General features: G+C 33.8%; 1 protein-coding gene across 1 annotated transcript; it reads right to left on the reverse strand.

Moving 5' to 3' along the window:
* Positions 1-208: 208 nt before the first annotated feature.
* On the reverse strand, positions 209-13,519 carry LOC136820267 (leucine-rich repeat and calponin homology domain-containing protein 2-like). Its single transcript, XM_067076464.1, has 21 exons — positions 13,235-13,519; positions 12,967-13,108; positions 11,325-11,451; positions 10,935-11,040; positions 10,322-10,461; positions 9,931-9,996; positions 9,478-9,548; positions 9,180-9,273; positions 8,290-8,355; positions 7,357-7,505; positions 6,944-7,087; positions 6,628-6,681; positions 6,237-6,261; positions 5,461-5,583; positions 4,860-4,892; positions 4,434-4,478; positions 3,514-3,565; positions 2,075-2,169; positions 1,598-1,735; positions 1,004-1,081; positions 209-511 (listed from the first exon to the last, which is right to left on the reverse strand). Exons 1-21 carry the CDS (start codon positions 13,368-13,370, stop codon positions 374-376), a joined length of 2,022 nt encoding a protein of 673 aa, XP_066932565.1. The 5' UTR covers positions 13,371-13,519; the 3' UTR covers positions 209-373.
* Between the last annotated feature and the right edge of the window lie 5,424 nt (positions 13,520-18,943).

The raw sequence follows: 18,943 nt of genomic DNA on the forward strand, positions 1-18,943 counted from the left end.
TTCCTTTGAGAGTCCCTAGAAACCAGAATGCATTGCATTTATCTAAATCCGATATCGTCTATTGCGTTGTTGACGAATATCCTGAACCAGTTAGACGGAATTGAAAATCTGCACTTGAAGAACAAACAGTCGCCACAACACGGCTTGAACGTACATTGAATGGTTAAATCCAATGAAAACCACCAAATGCCATGAAAGTATAATTAACTTATTCCGATTCCAAAGCATAAACCGTGAAACCCTTAGCTTTCCCATTCTCCAGTGAACGACATCCCCCAAAAAATGCAATGTGAAATTGTACCAACTTTTGATCCGTTATTTCTCCATTCAATAAAATCATACTCTATATTAATTAACCATTACATAGACCACCCTATCTAGGCGTTGTAGGTTTGGCGATGCTTATCTGGGGCGGAGCCACGCCCATGACTTGCATTAACGCCTCTACAGTCCTGCATAATTTTATTGGTGATTTCTCCTCTAAAATGTCTGGTGCAGTGCAAACATCCACCTGAAAAAAATGAAAGATACATCAAACTAATCTGCAAATTATAAATATAAATATTCTCAAAATATCTCATTATTTTTCTAACTTATTTCGAACTTTCTTTACGAGGCACTGTACAAAAGCTCGAGAGAATTGAATTAAAAATTTCCTTTAACGTAAGTAAGTTTCGAAACATGAAATTTGTCGTTCTTTTTTGTCGTTTTTTATGAAATTTGTCGTTCTTTTTGTCTATTTTTAGTAATGCAGGAATTGTAAGATAGAGCAGTTTCCTATAAGTGATTCCAATCTTCCTATTATTTCTATCTCTAAAGAAGGGTGTCAGAATTGGAAGAGGGAGCTCGACATTAGACCAACTTACGGTATATCACACGCCATACCAATAACATGAATGAATCACATTTTATGTTTTGCAGGGCTAGAATATAAATCTTTTGGACGAGTATCTTTCGTTCTCTTATTTTGAATGAATTCTTTCATCATAAATAAATTCCATACCTTTTCAACTCCCACCCTTCGACAAGCATCTAAAAACGCATCAACATTCATTTGACATTTTGGCATCGTTAGTTTCGGCTGTATAGAAGAAAAGAAGATAAAAATCTTAGTTAGAAATCTTAGTAAAGGAAAGCAGAAGCAAGTCAAGGATAACCGTCATGGCTTGAAATACCAAGCGAGACAAGCAGCATCAAGTCTCCTAGGTAGAAGACCGAGGTTTTCGATATCACTGATTTCTGGCTATTTGGCTGAATCGAGCTTCCTATACCTTAAGGAAACTATTTTCGCGTTTTTGGGCGTCTACCGCGAAAATTAGTTCCGGAAATACGCCCATTTAGTACCCTTGCTCCGCGAAAATAAGTTCCGCAAAAATAAGTTCCGAGAAAATTATTTCCCTTAATGTATAATAGAAAGCGTGTCCATGTTGAGCTGACTAGTCCGCCATCTTTCTTTCTATAATGCTTGTATGTTTGGCTTCGAATGTTTTGAAATTCAGACTAGAAGTTAAGACCGCTATGTTTTTAGGTGTAACACATTAAAAACATGAATTGACTAACAGGAGGATAAAAAAAAGGTTTAAAATTATAAACTTACTACTCCTGAGCTTGGTACGTGTATGACTTGTATAGTTCCTTTCCGTAAATGATTAATCAGATGACATAATACTATTCCGTCCGATAACGAGGCTGGTAGGTCGTCCGGTAATTTGATCCGCAGTTTTGATTCCATTGCCTACGAGGAAAGAGTTCAGAACATTGAAGTAACATGTATTGAAATACTTACATTTTAGAAGTGTGGTTTGGTCTGAAATTTGAGTTTGTTAAGACACTTTCAAAATAAAATCTGTATATGTATTTCAGTGACTCAATTGAAAATCAAATTAAATTACAAAATACGTAAAAAGATTCAACGGCATCAATAAATTAGCAATCCAATAAAACTGCAAAATAGTAATTTATTAACAACTAAATGACGTGTTGAATCGTTGACAGTTTTGTTAAAAGAAGCAGCGTTGCCATGGCAGCAACAAGGCAAATAAGTCAAATCAACGGCCATGGTGATTATACATACTTCTCTTAATTTTTCTAGCTTTTCGAATTCTTCTTTAGCGACGTCGTAGAAGCGCCTCATTGTGTAATTAGAAGCGCCGTCTTTTAATATTTTATCTACAACAAGAATTAAACCATACGTCATGACATTATTGGTGAAAAAGATTTTGTAAAAAAAAACTCGATTTTTTCTTCCAGTACTGCCTTTATTAGAGTTGCTGAAAATTTTAACATCTAAAGACTATTATTGCTAATTATTCATCAAAACAATCTACCTTCTATTCTAAAAAAAAAACAAGACAAGACAAAAACTGAAAGCAAGGCGATTCCAGCTAAGACCTAAATATAAGGCAGAACAAAACACAATTGCCAGGAAGCAAGATCTTTATTCACATTTTTATATTTTGTATAAAAAACAATAAATACTTATTTACAAACTATTAAAGTGAGTTATAGCCTAAATTATGACTAAGGAGTTGCTAATGATCTAATTAAAAACTTCAACAACGCTGATTACCGCAAGTCTTTTTATTGAAAGCCACTGATGCAGTTGGGACTGGTGTGAGATATAACTTTGTTAGGACTCGATTTCAGATAAATTAGCAATGCTGGTCAAGCGACTTACGAAATTTTCTAAAAAAATACTTCGATACTAAAATATTCACTTTATTTACTATTTAGGAACTGTTCCGAACTTCTTTTCATGCTTAGGGGTCGAGGCTCGCCAATGCCTTATACAACTTTCAGCTACAAAAATAAATCATTCAAATCAATTGTAAAATTTTAGCTACTATGGGACCATTCATAAACTAATACGTACTCTCAAATTTAGACAAAATTCGACTACCCTTTCCCTTTGTACGCTCCCCCTCCAAGTACGTACGTATCCCCGCGTGTGCGAAAACGTCTTCCAGATATTTTTAAAATGGAAAAAGGAGACTTAAAACTTAGTTTAGTTTTTTTCAAATAAAACGTTACACAAATTACTTGTAAAAGCAGTTTGAAAAAAATTTAAAGCATACGTACACTTTTTGATTGACCCTTCCTCTCCCCACGTACGTTTTCGTACGCTTTTCGATAGACCCCCTCCCCCTCTCAGAACGTACATACCTTTTGAATGGTCACTATGCCTTAGACCTCAAAAAGACCTTCCAAACACAGTACAAAAACTGAAGTATATCTTTTATCTTCATAAAATCTCATATAAAATCTGGTCATCAAAGAATGTAGAAATAGAAGGTTGAAAAAAGACTAATGACGCTGTACACTCCCCTAAATCTATACATGTTATACATACCAATACTTGAGAAATTTTCTGCAAATTTTAAAGGAATTAAATCTCGCGGTAACTAAATTTATTGGATAAACCCTTACTACTTTTAATAGGATAAAGATTCCTTCTCTGTCATTCGCGAAATTCAAGAGCTTTGAAATAAGACACTCAACTAAAGAAAAACTTACTATTCCTTTGTTTCAAGGATCCACGTTTTGCAATGCCTTCGAATACAACCTCCTACGGAAGAAATTAAAGGACAAGATAAATAAAAGGAATACTAGACTCATATGTATGCGTTTATTTAGTGTTTGAAACTTTGGAAGCGATGTAGGTTTTCTACATCATTTCATAAAACGCGTTCAAGTTTGAATATATAACCTGCGTTTTGCAACCAAATAATTGCAAATAATATTTCAAATTTATACTTTTGACCGAGTGGTTAAATTCATGAACCTTGGTTATCCTGAGAAACGACAATTACCTTTTTTTAATCTCATATTTCAAAATGTCATAGCTTTTAGATTTTCAATGAAAATTTTTTCAAATTTGAAAAAGTTTATTGGGGAGAATCGCATTTGGGTTTGAAAGGGACGAATAGCGAAAGGTTCAGAAATTCTACGTCACTAACGAACCTGATATACTCGTCCCCAAACCCTTTAACGAAGTGTAAAAACGCATGGTCTTACAACCTTATTTCGCGATTGGAGATAATGGCACATAATTTTCTCATTTAACTCAAAAGGGAAAACATACTAAGTGTTGCAAAGACAAAAAGACTTAAAGACAAAAAGACTTATTAAAACTGTAATATTTGGATAGGTCACAGGCAAGAAACGACAAAAAATTTATTTATTGATAAATTTTCTCTCTACTCTATGGTAGAGCATCTTCAGATCTATCATAACACTCATAAAAAACCTATCATATGACATCTAGCATTTACAAATAGTTATGAAAGATCTGAAGATGCTCTACCATAGAGTAGAGAGAAAATTTATTAATAAATAAATTAAATTTTGTTGTTTCTTGCCTGTGACCCATCCAATTATCAGACAGTTTTAATAATGGAAAGGCAATCATTGAAGAGTTTTATAAAAATACTTACACCAGCTTGGTTTGAATCTGACGAAGTATGACTGCTCGTTGAATTCTAAAACAAACGGGAAACGATAAAAAGTATTAGTACCTCGAATCACTTTATCATTTTGTGATAAAAGGAACCAGTCTACAATAGTTATACCGGGTGACTCGAAAATGACTTTCTTTGACACATACTTACAATACAACAATGGAGTTCTATATTGAGCTCAGTTTCTTTTACCAGACAGATGACAGTTGAACTTAACTTCAAGTAAACATTTTAAAATTAGGTCCAGGTATAAGAATTTGAAAATTATGCCTCAACGTTAAAGCTTCAAATTCCTCGCTCTAGCATAAGTAGCTCTGAGAGCAGGATAGAATCTTTTTTACCAGCCAAAAAATTCCGAAAGAGCAATATGTGAAAAAAGCCAAAAAATGATTTATTTCTTACCGGCGAGGACAGCTCTGGTTTATCACCAGGAGACTAGAAGAAAGAATTTATATATGAATGAGAACATTTATAAATATGTGAGACTGCGTCCAACTCAATCGCAATAAAAACACTTTCAAAATAATCTCATCAGATTTGTTGCAAATTGTTTCCAAGACTATACCAAGAGGATCAAGGTTCAGATGTTAAACGCGGGGTCGGATGACACAGTTCTGCCAAAAGAGTTTTTCGCTATGTCTCTGCCTCTACGACCTTTAACCCTAACAATACACTGGTTTTTCAAAAGATGACGGAAAGTTTTTATTTACACTTCCTAAAAGAAACGAGCAGGAAAGTAATACAGTTAAAGGGCCAGGTGGCGAAATTGGTGGCGAAATTACTGACACAATTTCTTAAGAAGAAAATTTATCCGTTGGGGGAAATATTATTAATTCTGGCATACTCAAGACAAACTCAAACTCTCTGGTCTTTCGTAAGACAAGGCATTTTGATGAAGAGATAGAGATTTTTACACACATGACTCTCTGGAGATGTCACTTTCATATGCACCAATAGGGACGGCCTTCTTGAATTTGAAAGTTATGGTTATGCTTAAACTCACCAGCATATTATTATCTCGTTGTGAAGTTTTGGATTTAATGAGTTCTAAGCGTTGTCTAGACTTGATTATTTCTTCTTTATTTTTTAACAATTGTTCTTTGCGTGCTGCAATGTTATTTAATTTCTGGAAAAAGAATTTAACATTTTAAAATTTTGACTTCTTTTGGAGGTATGATTTGTTAGTTAGAGTTAAATTTGAAAATGTATTTCTAGTCGATGAATATTTTGGTTAGCAAGCAGGTTAGTTTATATTAGCGTTTGTAAACACCCAGTGATGTCTAAAAAAGAGTAGGTTTACAAGTTTACCCTATGTTTTCACTTATTTTATTTCGGCAACTATAGGGTTTCAGTGAGACCGAAAAACATTAATTGCGTACAGTTGACTCTCTCTCTCTTATTCGATCTTAAAGCAAGACGTTTCTTTGAGTTATAGAAATAGTCGAATTACAGTATTTTACACTACTTTTCAACTGCGAAAGGGGACCAATGTTTTAGCTCAAATTACAGATAAATTTGAATAATAGAAATTCGAATTAGAGCGAGGCAACTGTAACGATTTTTGGTTTTAGTAGTAGTGTGTTTGAATTGACAGTTAATAAATTTCGATTAGTATATGTGAATTACAACTAGTAAGATTTTAGTTAGTAAGGTTTAGTTCCGGTTATTCTTAGTTATTCAACGGTTTAGAATTAATGTCATTAGAAGTTAAAAGAAAAAAAAAGAAGAACAGAAAAATATATAGTGGGAAAGAATATGAACATTATAAGCATAGCAAACCTCTTCTTCTGTGAGACTTTCCGACCTGAAAACAACAAAATTATGAAAAAGAATATCAGTTATATTCATGATTTAAAATGTTTCTGCTGAAAGCCTATACATGCTTGTTTCATAAGAACACGACATTCAATTTTGGCTTAATGATAAATTAAGCAGCACCCCAGCTTTAGATTTTAGAAAAAGCCCAATGCTGAATTTGATCTCATTTTAAGCGAATAAGTGAATAAAGGAAGCATTAAGCCTGACAATCTAGAAAAAAAAGTTAAAATTTACTGTTTCACATGTACTTCTAAACTGAGAACAAAAGCTGCAACCTAAACTCTGCTGATACAAAGATACATACTAGCTAAGTGGTAAATTTATAAAGTAAACAAACTTCTCATTGATTTACCTCTTGTTTCTTCCAAAGAAGGATGACATTCTTCGCATCAAACTATTCTTTCTACTAAAATATTACAAACAAACAACAAAGAATAGAAGATTGGATTAAACTTTTATATACCATAACTCAGCTCTTAACTGTTAAGTGCTACAAAAGTTTGAAAGAGAGTTTTAAGTCTGTGCCGGAAGAAGTAGTGTACTTTACTTTTAAGGCCCCCTAACCCTTTTAGGACAAACCTTTTCTCAAAACTTTTGATAAGCAAATACCTTCCTCACTGTCACTGTAATAGATTTCTTTATTGTCTATCACAGAAAAATGTTCATACCTTAGCTTCTCATTTGAGTCTTTGCTTTTAACTTGGCTACCCACTTGCCGTCCGACATTTCGGTCAAGAGACATGGTACCTTGTGTCGGCGACGTCACCATTTGGTTGTCCGTTGTTGGAAAAGTCGGTGTCGGCATTCTTGTCCTGTGAAAGGTCGAAAGTAATAAAACCAATCTCATAAACCCTATTTTAAACATGTAGATTTAGAAAACTGGAGTAAGGCTTATCAGGCATGTTAAGTAAAGGGACAAAACAACTTGTTCGAGTCCAGGAAACATTCGAGTTGTAGAGTTTCGAATTATGGAGTTTCCACTGTAGAATAAATAAATTATTTTATGGATTTTTCATTGATACATTCTTCTCCGCTTTTTTCTGGACACACTGTAACATATTAATCCCTGTCTTTTACATACTTGAATTGCGGTGTAAGTTTTCCTTTTTCTTGTAGGATCCTTTGTTTTTCTCGGTTTTCTTGTAATGTTAATCCTTCTGGTTTTCGAGGTAGCTTGGGTTTGATTGGAGAAAGAAGAACATTACCATCAGAAGAAGACATCATACCCAGCTGTGTTAATTGATTAAATGAAAAAGAGATTAGTAGTAGGTTAGTAGTAGACCTGAGTCTTCTTCTGACTAAAGTTAGTTTTCTGATAATTTTTGAAGTCGCTTCTGGTAAAGCAGACAAGAAGAGCGCGATTAAAGAGCCTTAAGTTGATCCTGGGCTAGGTTAGTAGAGATTATGGAAGGTTTAGATCAACTCTCTTGCACTAAACAAGTTGAGTAGGTAAGTTACACTATTTTTATGAGGCATTACATAAGATTAATAACATAATTTAAAAACTAAGTATCACCAGCTAGCAAGTTTATGTATTTGAAATAGATCGAAGGAGGACGGTAAAGTTGACATGTCCCCGAAATTGCTGTCCACTTTGCTTGACGACTGTAAAAACACCCAAATACCGTCGTCTGTTTAGGTGAGCAAAGGCGGTAAAAAGCCGTGAATCAACTATCGACTTTATTTTGCGTTGCCTTCTTACCGTCGCTCTCGATTTACTCCGATACATAAACTCGCTAATATTAGTTTTGATGAAATATTAGGAGCTCTAGGTAAAATAGAATTTTTTCCTTAATTCTTGTTTGACAATTTAGAAAGCTTGTTATATTAAACGTGACGAGCATCAATTAAAGTTTCTGATAACCGAGCATTCACAAAATACCTTGCTTATTCACTGGATAGGGTTTTTTACCTTTGCCAAATAAACTTTACCCGAATACAAATAACCCAATGTACTGTTTTAAGAGGTATCTATGGGTCTTATATCAAAACTTTAATCAAATAGCAATCTTACTTCGGATTTATGAGTGAAAGAATCAGATCTTGTAGGAGAATCGACCAATTCCTTCTCCAACGTATCCTTAAAAAAGTCAGACAGATACAAAATTTAAAAACATATTCATTCAACTGATTAGTTGTTAAAGTTGTTAAAGCATTTTAACTTAAAAAGGACACGGAAGAGGTCGAAATATCGTTAAAAAAAGAAAAAATGTGTTGTGTTTTATTTTGATTTGGTTACACATCACAAGGCTTTTTATGTTTCACTCATTCATTCAACTGATAATAGTAATAATGTTCATGTCGATTTAAAATCACATCACTATCATCCTTGAGCTGAGCTGAGAATGTAATGTTCCACGATTTTCAAAGCAATGAGGTCAGATTATTTATTAAAAAAGTGTACATCGTTCAGTTAAAAACATGCCATCTTAGAGATCTTTTATCATTTCAATAGATCTATGAAATACAAGTACAATGTTACATTGCGCTTTGCACAGGTTAATTTATCGGCTTGGTTTTGAAATTTATCAAGAAAACTCGAGAAATTCTTGCTGTAATTATTTAAAAATTCCTTAACATATTTTTGGTTGTTTTTTCTTTTGCATCGGCCAACAAAATTGATATGTTTAACACGCACATTACCTTTTTTCAGAAATTGAATTCTTTTTGGAATTTTATCGAAAATTTGACTTTCTGAGGCTCCGGTGGTCTGAGTTTTACTTTAAGTGAATTAATTGTACACCAATCAACGCAAAATGCCACGTAGATTTCAAAAATACAATGAAAAGGCAATCACAAGTTTTCTGTGTCAAAAGTTATGGTCCTTTGAATAACTACTGGTATTTTACGAGTATACTCGTAGTTGGCAGTGATGGTGTTAAAGCATTTTAAGACTGAACATACCGATAAAACATCCATTTCTTTGATGGCACCGTTAGCCATAATATCATGAACTTCATTTCCAAGTTGCTTATCTGTCATGTGTTTCTCACTGTCACTAAAAATGTAAAAAAAGTCAAAATTCTCAAAGTAATACTTGTGTCAGTTGGTAAGTTCAATTTTGATGAAAATTTATTGAAACTGAAATCTGTTTTTAAGATATTAATAATGCCTTTTAAAATGCTTTTTTAACTGGACATTTTTTTTTTGAGTCATTCCTTTTTGACAGAAATAAGGAGTTATTGTTGTAAGCAGCACTTACTTATTTGTCGTTGTTAGACTATTAGTTGATGGTGATCGATTTGCTTTATCTTTCAACATTGTTGACCAACGCTGAAAAGCAAGAAAATTGATTTGAATCAGTTAAGAATTCGACTTACAGCTTTTATTAACATATTACCTTTATAATATGAGATAAACTGGTTTCTTTATAATTCTGAAACATAAAATATGGATTTGGGTCACTCCAATTAATATAATGTTGTTGAAAATGAAAACAATGAGAAATTTGAAATTTCTTTATGCTGAAATGTATTTGGACGTAGTGATCAAAGCAAAATTTTTGTCTGAGATGGAAAATGAATCCAACACAACAAAACAGCTCAAATTTTCAATATCCTGGTAGGAAAGTCTCTGTTTATACTTCGCATAGACAGAAATCTGTCCACAACAGAAGAACTTAGAACATTGTGGACTCTATGAAAGTAACTCAAACCTTTTCTTGTTGTTGGGCTGCCATACTTAAAAATTTTACAATGTGTAGTCTTCCTTTTAAGCATATCTAATATTGAAAGAAATAAAAGAACAAAAAATGCACTAAGATCATTACAAAGAAACATAGTTGAATTGCTTTGGATGTCAGTCCTTGGCTTTCAGGTAGAATAGAATAAATCCATGAAATAATTCTTTAGTTTTATACGGAAAAACCTTCTATGAAGAAATTATATGCCATTACAAGCATCACTGTAAATTATTGTAGAAATACATGCCACAAAAAGCTCTTTTTTAAATGAATTTCCTTAATAAGACATGATCTTTGAACTTAAATTTTTACCGATAAATTTTCATATGATTTATTTGTTGAGATGATTTTAAATTCTAATTACCTGTGCAGGTGGAGATGATAGTGGGTTATTGGTCAAATCCAGTTCAATTAAAGATGATATAAGACGAAAAGCTGGCGGGATATTTGATATGCGATTGCAAGAGAAGTTTAAATTGCATAAATTCTTCAGCTTGCTCAACTCTACCAAAAGACAAAAAATACAATTTTGGTGTTAGTGGACAGAGTACATTATATTTATTCATATGAGAAGTTGACATGATATTGCAATTCTACCTGTTCACTTGCTTGGAAGGAGCTGCATGTAATGAATTAATAATTTCAAAGATCCTTAAAAGAATCTATTGTGTGAAATTTTATTCTTTTTGGCTTTGTTTTCAAACACTAGCAATTCAATACCAGAACTAGAAAAATGTACCACAACATTTTAGAATAATAAAAGATTGAAATTGAAATTAGGGTCGAAACATTTCAGTCAGTCTAAACTTTTTTTTAATATAACAACGAGTTTTTGAAGCTAGACAGCTAGATTTCCTCTATTACTTCATCATAGTTAGTGATATTAAATCTGGGTGGAATCTCAAAATTAACAATCACCGCATCACTTCAATTGAACTTGATGAATTTACTCAAAAATCATGCCTCTAGTAACTTACCATCAGGCAGCGATACAATAACATTTCTACGAACATTTAACATCCTGAGAGACGTTAAGTCGCCTAATGTAGATGGCAGGTTCGTCAACTCATTACAAGAAATATCCTAATGACGAAAAGTATAAAATGAATAGAATGATGGAAAACAAATGCAGTAATACCAAGTCAAATTCAGGGGATAAAACAAGAAAATGACTTAAATTACAAAGCACAATTTGGAACGAACGTAGTGAACAAAAAAAGGTGCATATTTAATTGAATTTGAAAGACTTGTAAAAGGCTGAGATATTGTTTTGCTTTATTTTGCTTTGGTTACGCATCTACCTTGGCTTTACTTGTCTGGTATTTTTAAATGTATTGATGGTTTAAATGAATTATTAAGATACTTACCAAGGATTGTAGTTTACTGAGTAGTCCTATTTCACAAGGAATCACGGTAATCTTATTATGACTGGCTTTTAGTATCTTCAAGGGTAGCGAACAAGTGTGTACTGGTATAGTTTGCATCTGATTTTGACTAAATACAAACAAAAATAAACCAGCTGCACTGGAAGGTCAGCCCAATAAGCTTAAAACGATTAGAAGGAAGTACAATCAAGAAACCTAATTCGATGTTAAAGCCAAAGAGGTTAAAAAGCTCATTTTGGTTGAACTTCAGGGGGGGCACTCGAGGGGTAAATCACTGAAAAAAATCACGTACACCTTTTTGAAAAATCAAAAAGAAATCAAAAAGAAATCAAAAATCAAAAAGAAATCAAAAAGAAATCAAAAATCAAAAAGAAATCAAAAAGAAATCAAAAATCAAAAAGAAATCAAAAAGAAATCAGAAATCAAAAGGAAATCAAAAAGAAATCAAAAATCAAAAAGAAATCAAAAAGAAATCAAAAAGAAATCAAAAATCAAAAAGAAATCAAAATCTCGTACACCTAATTTTTAGTGATTTACCCCTCGGGGCACTTGTCAAAACGAAAAATTCAAAATTTTTCCCATTTTCGCCCTGAAAATAAAAGTAGACGAAAATTTTAAAGATTTTGTGTTTTCCATCCTAAAAATTGTCCAAAATAATAAAAAATCGACCCTATCAGATACACATCTTGAAAATTAGTAAATTTGGGAACCTGTCAGATATCTTCAGAGCCTAAAAAAGAAACTCTGATAAGTGGCACGTCCCCGTACCCAATTTTGCCTAAGTGCCTCCCCCGGGGCACGGTTAGCTGTCTAGTAATCACATAGTCAATTGATTCAGATTGATTTAAATGGCGTGTCGAACCTAGTATAATGTGAATGAATAGGGACATTTTATATTGGGGAAGCTGCTTAGGAAATTCCGTCCAGTTTCGATAACGCAATCAAAAGTTATGACGATTCTAAGTTTATGTTACGCCACACTTTGACGTTCCTTTCTTACATACAAAAACGCTCCAGACAAGAAAGCCTCAAAACCAATCACAAAAAACTTTCTTTTACACCCTCTATTTATTTACAATACAATAGCTTCTTTCAATTTATTGAATAAACAAAAAAAATCGTTTTTCACTTTCTTCTTTTTAATTATAGTGTTCTTTTATTATTATGCGCAAATCTTTTAATGAAGTTATGTGTTTCTTTTCTCTTCCAAGAAAAAATATTTTTCGCGCCAAAGTTTTCCCGATAACTTGTTTTCCCAAAATAATCCGAAATCGGATTCAAACTTGAAAGTCTTGACGACGACCTCCGGGAAAAAAATCGTGAAAAGGATTTGAAGGGTCACCGGGGCTGACCAATAAGTAAGAGCTATTGTAAACATTAGTTTTCAAACATGCTTTCTTTTCTTTAATGAAATTGAAAAGTCTTATCACCTGTCATTAATATAAATAAATTACCTTATTATTGGGGAAACAAGAGATTAAAAAATAATTTGTCAATTTCAGTCTCAGGAAAACTAATATGATTAATTATGCAAGTCATTTTGAAAATGGTAGAAGCATTGCGGATTGCCCTCCTACAAACTTGACTTAAGGTAGAATCAAAATTCACGGTGATGGAGCAATACCTTATATCGAGATAAGTTAGAGCATTCAAGTTGCTTAGATCAGGTAATGTCTTGAGGAAATTATGTGATGCGACTAGCTTCTCCATCATGACGAAGGATAAAACCTCTTGTGGAAGCTCCACAAATCTGTTCTTTGAGATGTCTAAAGAAATAAAAATCACACTTATCATTTATCAAAATACACTGTTGAACATCTAATATTCCTTATTAGTAACAAAACCAAAATACATATAATCAATCTTTATAATAAAAAGAACCAAAAACTTACCAACATTGAGGACATCCAATAAATCATATTCATCCACAAAATTTGGAAAACATTTTAAGCCTTTGTGGCAGACCTTTAGTACTCCACTGTCCTGAGCTTCTTCAAAGCATTTCTCAACTCCAGCTGGGCTACTCATTTTCCAAAATTATTTGGATGAGGTGAAATGTTTATTGAGAGTATCATCTTTCACAAAATTCCATCACTAGTATTCACATCATGCTTTTTATTTTGAAATAGTATGCTTTAACACTAAATTACAAGCAATTAAATTTTCCTTAAAATATTGAAATGGTCAATAAGATTGGAGAACAAGAAAGTGCTTGACGCCTAATCACCAACAGCCTGATATAATGAAAAAATATAATTTCTCCTAATCACAATTTACCATTTTAAATCAAAACTCCACCCAAGCTCCAACATAAATTTTAACTTTGATGTTGTTGCTGTTTCCTGCCTATCCATTGCAACACATGGAGCTATCATAATTTAAGCTGGAGTTTTTTACTGTTCAACATGGCACTGAGAATAGGTTTAAGTTCTCCCACACTCGTGAAAAACTTTAATCTGTCACTCATTTTTTCAAACAAAGAGTATGAGAAGCAATTCTAGCTTTACAATAGCGCTGCGGATCATCAATGGATAGTATTTAATAGACCTTTTTGCCTTTCCATCTGAATATTGAAGTGTTTGCAAAAATTATGGTGGCCAAATTAACATGGTGAGATTGCATTAAAAATATGTAAAACTTATGCAAAATAAAAGTATTAAAATAAAACTTACATGCATAATTGGCATTATATTGTATTACAAGTGTAATCTTGTAGAAGAAAAATTAAATTAGCTTCTCTTGAAAACTAAAAATAATCATAATCGCTCATCTCTTAGAACAAGCACTTCAAAAACCATAACATTAGACATAAACTCAAGCTGAAAAATCACCAGCGAAGTTACAAAAATAATCCTTATTTGGCTGAACATAAATTATTCTCCTGGGGATAGAACCGCCAAATGATCAAATCAAAACATTGATCCGAACCCCCTGATTTACAGCGGCTTTTACTAACGTTTACTAACGTTTGCGCTTGACGTCTTGTATATCAAAACAGGGGTTTTAATGTTTTCTTGCACAAGAAAGAATGTGTAGTGTCATATACTGTTTTCAGTTTGCATGTTTTGAAAGTTTGATGTGTGTACCATCAACTGCTCTAACTTGGGACGATTAGTCGAAACATGGGACTGTAGATATCTGGCCTGTATTTTCAATTACTGTTAAATCTCTTTGACAACAAATTTGTGGCTGAATCGAATGATTAAAGTTCGATTAAAAAAATTAATTGAACCTAATCGAACACTCACAATTTTTGAAGCAATAGCAGTTTGATTAGTTCGGTCTGTAAAAACTTCGATTAGTTTGATGATATTAAATCCTCATATCTTCCCCCGCTTGCAAAAACTTTATCCTTGCATGCCATTGCCATTTCGACAGTTCCCGGACTTAACAGCTTAATGTTTATTGTACCTGAATATTTATCTATCTGGAATAAAGCGATTTTGCGCGCGCGGCCGAGTGGCGGAACACTACGCCCCAACAAACCGCCTCTGGTAGGGTGCGCACTCGTTAAGATTTTTTGCATGGAACAAGTCGAAAATCAAAATTAGAACATTCCATCCATCATAACTTATCCTTAACAACTCCAAACTTGTTCATTCTTTTTTTTTAAATGCTCAGAATTTATCAGAGAAAACAAAGAAAAAAACCCCATCCCATTACCTACCTTCAATAAAAAAATATACCATTTATTAGACATCAAGGTGAAAAAATGGCGACTCGGAATTTGTGGCACCACCGTCTACCTTGACCACCAATTTTCAAATGGCTATCGCTATTGAGCTAAATTAGTTATAGGTTTTTTTTATAAAACGCGTGAAAGATAGTACTTTAGTTTGTCACGTGGTAGCCTTTTGGATAATCTACGGGCGGTCTTTAAATCGAGAAAAAAGAAGAAATTTCGATTTTTCGGCACTTTCCTGAAATTTTTATCAGGACTACCATATATCGTTGGAAAGCTAAGGGTTACAGCTTTTCATTGGTAAAATTTGTTTTTAGCTATCATTTCCAGCTCATTAGCAATAGGCTAAAGTTTAACAGTCATCGGGCCGATTTTCAGACCGTGCCAGCAAAACTCCTCACGCCCCGCCACGCGGAAGGCTAGAATTCACCCGCCATCTTTAATGTTTTGCGGTGCTGTCCAAAGGTCATTTCTTGGTTGCGCGTGGTAGGGAGACGATTCCTTGAAAAGGTGGTTCTTTCGTATACTTCAGTTTGATTTGATGATATTCATCTGTCCAGCTCGTTGAGCCCAACACGTATAATTTGATCGAAAAGAGCATTTGATTCAGCCAATCTTGTTTGTCGCGACGTAATGTGAGGTTCGTCGGGTATAGAGCACAGATATTTATCGAGTCGTTTCTTGAATGAATCTTTTGAACAGCCAGTGATATTTCGTATGTCAGAGGGAATACTGTTGAAGAGTTTTGGACCCTGTACAGCTAAGCTCTCACAAATAAATTTGCGAAAGCTACTTCGTTCGATTGTTCATAGTTGGTATTTTCGACCATGATGGCTTGTAGTTGAAGACGAGACACCACCTTTTACAGTGCCATCTCCTTCAGTGTGGCTGAAATTTGGTACTAAACCCTCTAGTATCGACCAAATATAAATAATTCTGTATCTCTCCTTCCTCCTTTGTAGAGAATACATTTTCAACATTTTCAATTGTTCCCAATAATCGAAAGCACTAAGGCCTTTGATTTTATTGAAGAAGTTCTTTTGTACGGATTCAATCTGTTCAATTTGGTGGTTCTGTTTGGTGACCAAAGCTGAGAACAGTAGTCGAGGTGAGGGAGAACTAAGGATTTCCATAACGTTATCATAACATCACTGCTTCTGTTGTTGAATGTTCTCAAAAAAATGTCCTTAGCTTTTGCTATCTTTTTATTGATGTGATCAGTGAATGAGCAGTCACTACTCATCCACACTCCAAGATCTTTGACAGAGTTTTTGTTTTCAATTACAGTTTTGTTGTGAAATAGGTTGATAAACTTTTTGATTCAGTATCTTTACCGTATTTCAAATGTTCGAATTTACAACTATTTAGTTTCATGTTATTGTTCTCAGTCCAATCATAAACTATGTTGAGATCATGTTGCAACTTGAACGTGTCAATTATTCCTTGGATTTCTTTAAGCATTCTAGTATCGTCAGCAAAGCTTGCAAGGATTGAATACCTGATATTATCATCAATATCAGAAATCATCAGAAGAAACAAAATTGGCCCAAGTACTGTTCCTTGAGGTACTCCTGATATGACAGGGGCACTTTCGGATTTGAAGCCATTTACAACAACAGATTGTTTTCTGCCTTTCAAAAACGATTCAATCCATCGCAATAGCTTTCCTTTGATCCCGAGCTGAGACAATTTATGTAACAAAATTGCATGATCAACTTGACTCAAACAAGATCTACCTTGTCGAAAGCCATGTTGGGAGTCATTAACAATGTTATTCGCTTCTACAGGGCTCGAAATAACGATATTTAGGTGGTCGGACACACTGTCCGATCAAAAATTGATTTGGGTCGGACGTGTCCTAAGGCTTTTAAAGTAAAATGGGTCGGACATGTCCGATTGATTTTTATGTGGGGTATACTTCAAGTCTAATACAAGCTTCTGATAGAATTTTACATTGATCACGAAGAATCTAAACAAATGTCAATTAATGGTCAGAAGCCCATGATTTTTACTTGAAGCATGCTTTCATTTGTTGAGAAAAAGCATCACACAAAATGAATATCTAACACTAATGATCGCAACTTTGAGAGTTTTTGTGTGTAAATAAAGAAGTTACTAATTCTATGTAAATTACAATTTCTTTTGGAAATTTCACAACGCATCTGACAAATTTTTCGAAGGCACCGAAAGTAATTGGGTCGGACATGATGTCCGACTAGAATCGATTTGGGTCGGACATTTCAGCAATTGGGTCGGACAATGTCCGATGTCCGACCGTTATTTCGAGCCCTGTTCTAGATAATTAACAATGTTTTTTCGCACAATCTTTTCAAAAGTTTTCATTATGTGCGAGGTTAGTGACACTGGCCGATAATTTTGGCCTTCACCTTGGTCCCCACCTTTGTAAATAGGAATGATATGACTGTCTTTGAAGAGATGTGGTGTTCCCCGTTATCAAAACACTCTCTCCAGATTGAACAAAAAGGAGTTGCTAGTTCTTGACTACAATTTTTGAGAAAGATTGCAGAAAAACCATCGGGTCCTGGTGCTGCATTTTTGGATATTATTCCAATCTCCTCAACAAAGTCCTCTTTCGTAAAATCCATATCAGTCAAAACAAAATCACTGTCTTTATCATTATATTTTGCGTTTTCGAGTGGTGTACTGAAGACTGATTGGTACTGTTTTTGAAGAATGTCTGCTATTTTTTTACTGTCAGACACATAATTGTTTGTTGTTTTATCTATTAAAGGACCAATTCTAGCTTTGGTCTTACTATGTCTTTTAGCATAAAAAAAGAAATATTTTGGATTTAGTTTGATCGCTTCACACGCTTTCTTTTCTGCAGTTGTAGTACTCTTCCTGTATGAGGTTTGTAATTGTTTTTCAATATCAACAAGTTGGGTTTTGATTTTTTTTATCTGAAAACAGTTTCTTGCCAAGATGAATCGTTTTTCTAGCTTAGAACGCCTCCTCATTAGAATCCTCCTTTCTCTCGGAATTCTTTTATTTTTGTTCGTTTTGTAAGGTTTCCTAATTGGAACAAATTTTTCTACAATTTTTTCGCATATTTTCAACAGTTTTTCAAATTTTTCTACAGATTTTAATTCATAAAACGCATTGTCCCAGTCAATTTGAGACAGTTCATTTTTTACAGATTGTGGTTTAAAAATGGAATAACTTTGGAACTACTTAACCAATTTTAACAAATGACCCCTCATTTTTCTCACAAAGGTAAGGACTTTCAAATAAAATTAGTTTGGTTTTCAAAATTTGAGGGGAAAATTTTGGCCTAACCACCCTACCTCTGGCGCTAAAAGGATACAGGAAAAGTGTGTAACCCGTTATCGTAAGTGATTTCCCGATTTACATTCCAAATTTGGCTTTGAAAAGAAGTTAATATACGGCGGCAGAGCAGCACAAACTTGTCGAACAAAATTGGTTTATCGAACTAATCGAACCGAAACTCATTGATCACACTTAATCGAACACTCACAATCTTTTAAAATTTTTTAATAGAACTTTAATCGTTCGATGCAGTTCGATTGTTTGATTGGTTCGACAAGTTCGATTGATAGGGTCTGGTATAGTACTGTCTGCAGTCTGCTGTGATAAGCTTGTAATAGACCAACTTCTGAGTAATTGTGCAAATTACATGGGTATCAAAATTGTAGAATTTCTTAAAAGCAGGGTGCAATAGACCTTTTTTCAAAGAGGCCACCCTGTTGAATAATTATGTAGTCCAGCAGAAAAACAATGATAAAACCATGCATAATTATTACAATATGCATGAATATACAGTATTTATGCATGGCTCTATTATTGTTTTTATGGCTGGACTACATAATTATTCAACACTATTCAACAGGACGTCCTCTTTGAGGACCCTGCCGACGCACCGGACTGTCCGGTGTATTTG

The sequence above is a fragment of the Clytia hemisphaerica genome, unplaced genomic scaffold, assembly GCF_902728285.1.
Source record: "Clytia hemisphaerica strain Z4C2 unplaced genomic scaffold, Clytia hemisphaerica genome assembly, whole genome shotgun sequence".
NCBI lineage: Eukaryota > Metazoa > Cnidaria > Hydrozoa > Leptothecata > Clytiidae > Clytia > Clytia hemisphaerica.

Excerpts from the sequence above, each read along its gene's own strand:
- LOC136820267 (XM_067076464.1), bottom strand. The coding sequence starts at position 13,370 with ATGAGTAGCCCAGCTGGAGTTGAGAAATGCTTTGAAGAAGCTCAGGAC. Across the intron at positions 7,088-7,356 it reads AAACTTACACCGCAATTCAA|GACAAGAATGCCGACACCGA; the intron begins GTATGTAAAAGA and ends GACCTTTCACAG. Across the intron at positions 5,584-6,236 it reads AAAGTCTCACAGAAGAAGAG|AAATTAAATAACATTGCAGC; the intron begins GTTTGCTATGCT and ends TTCTTTTTCCAG.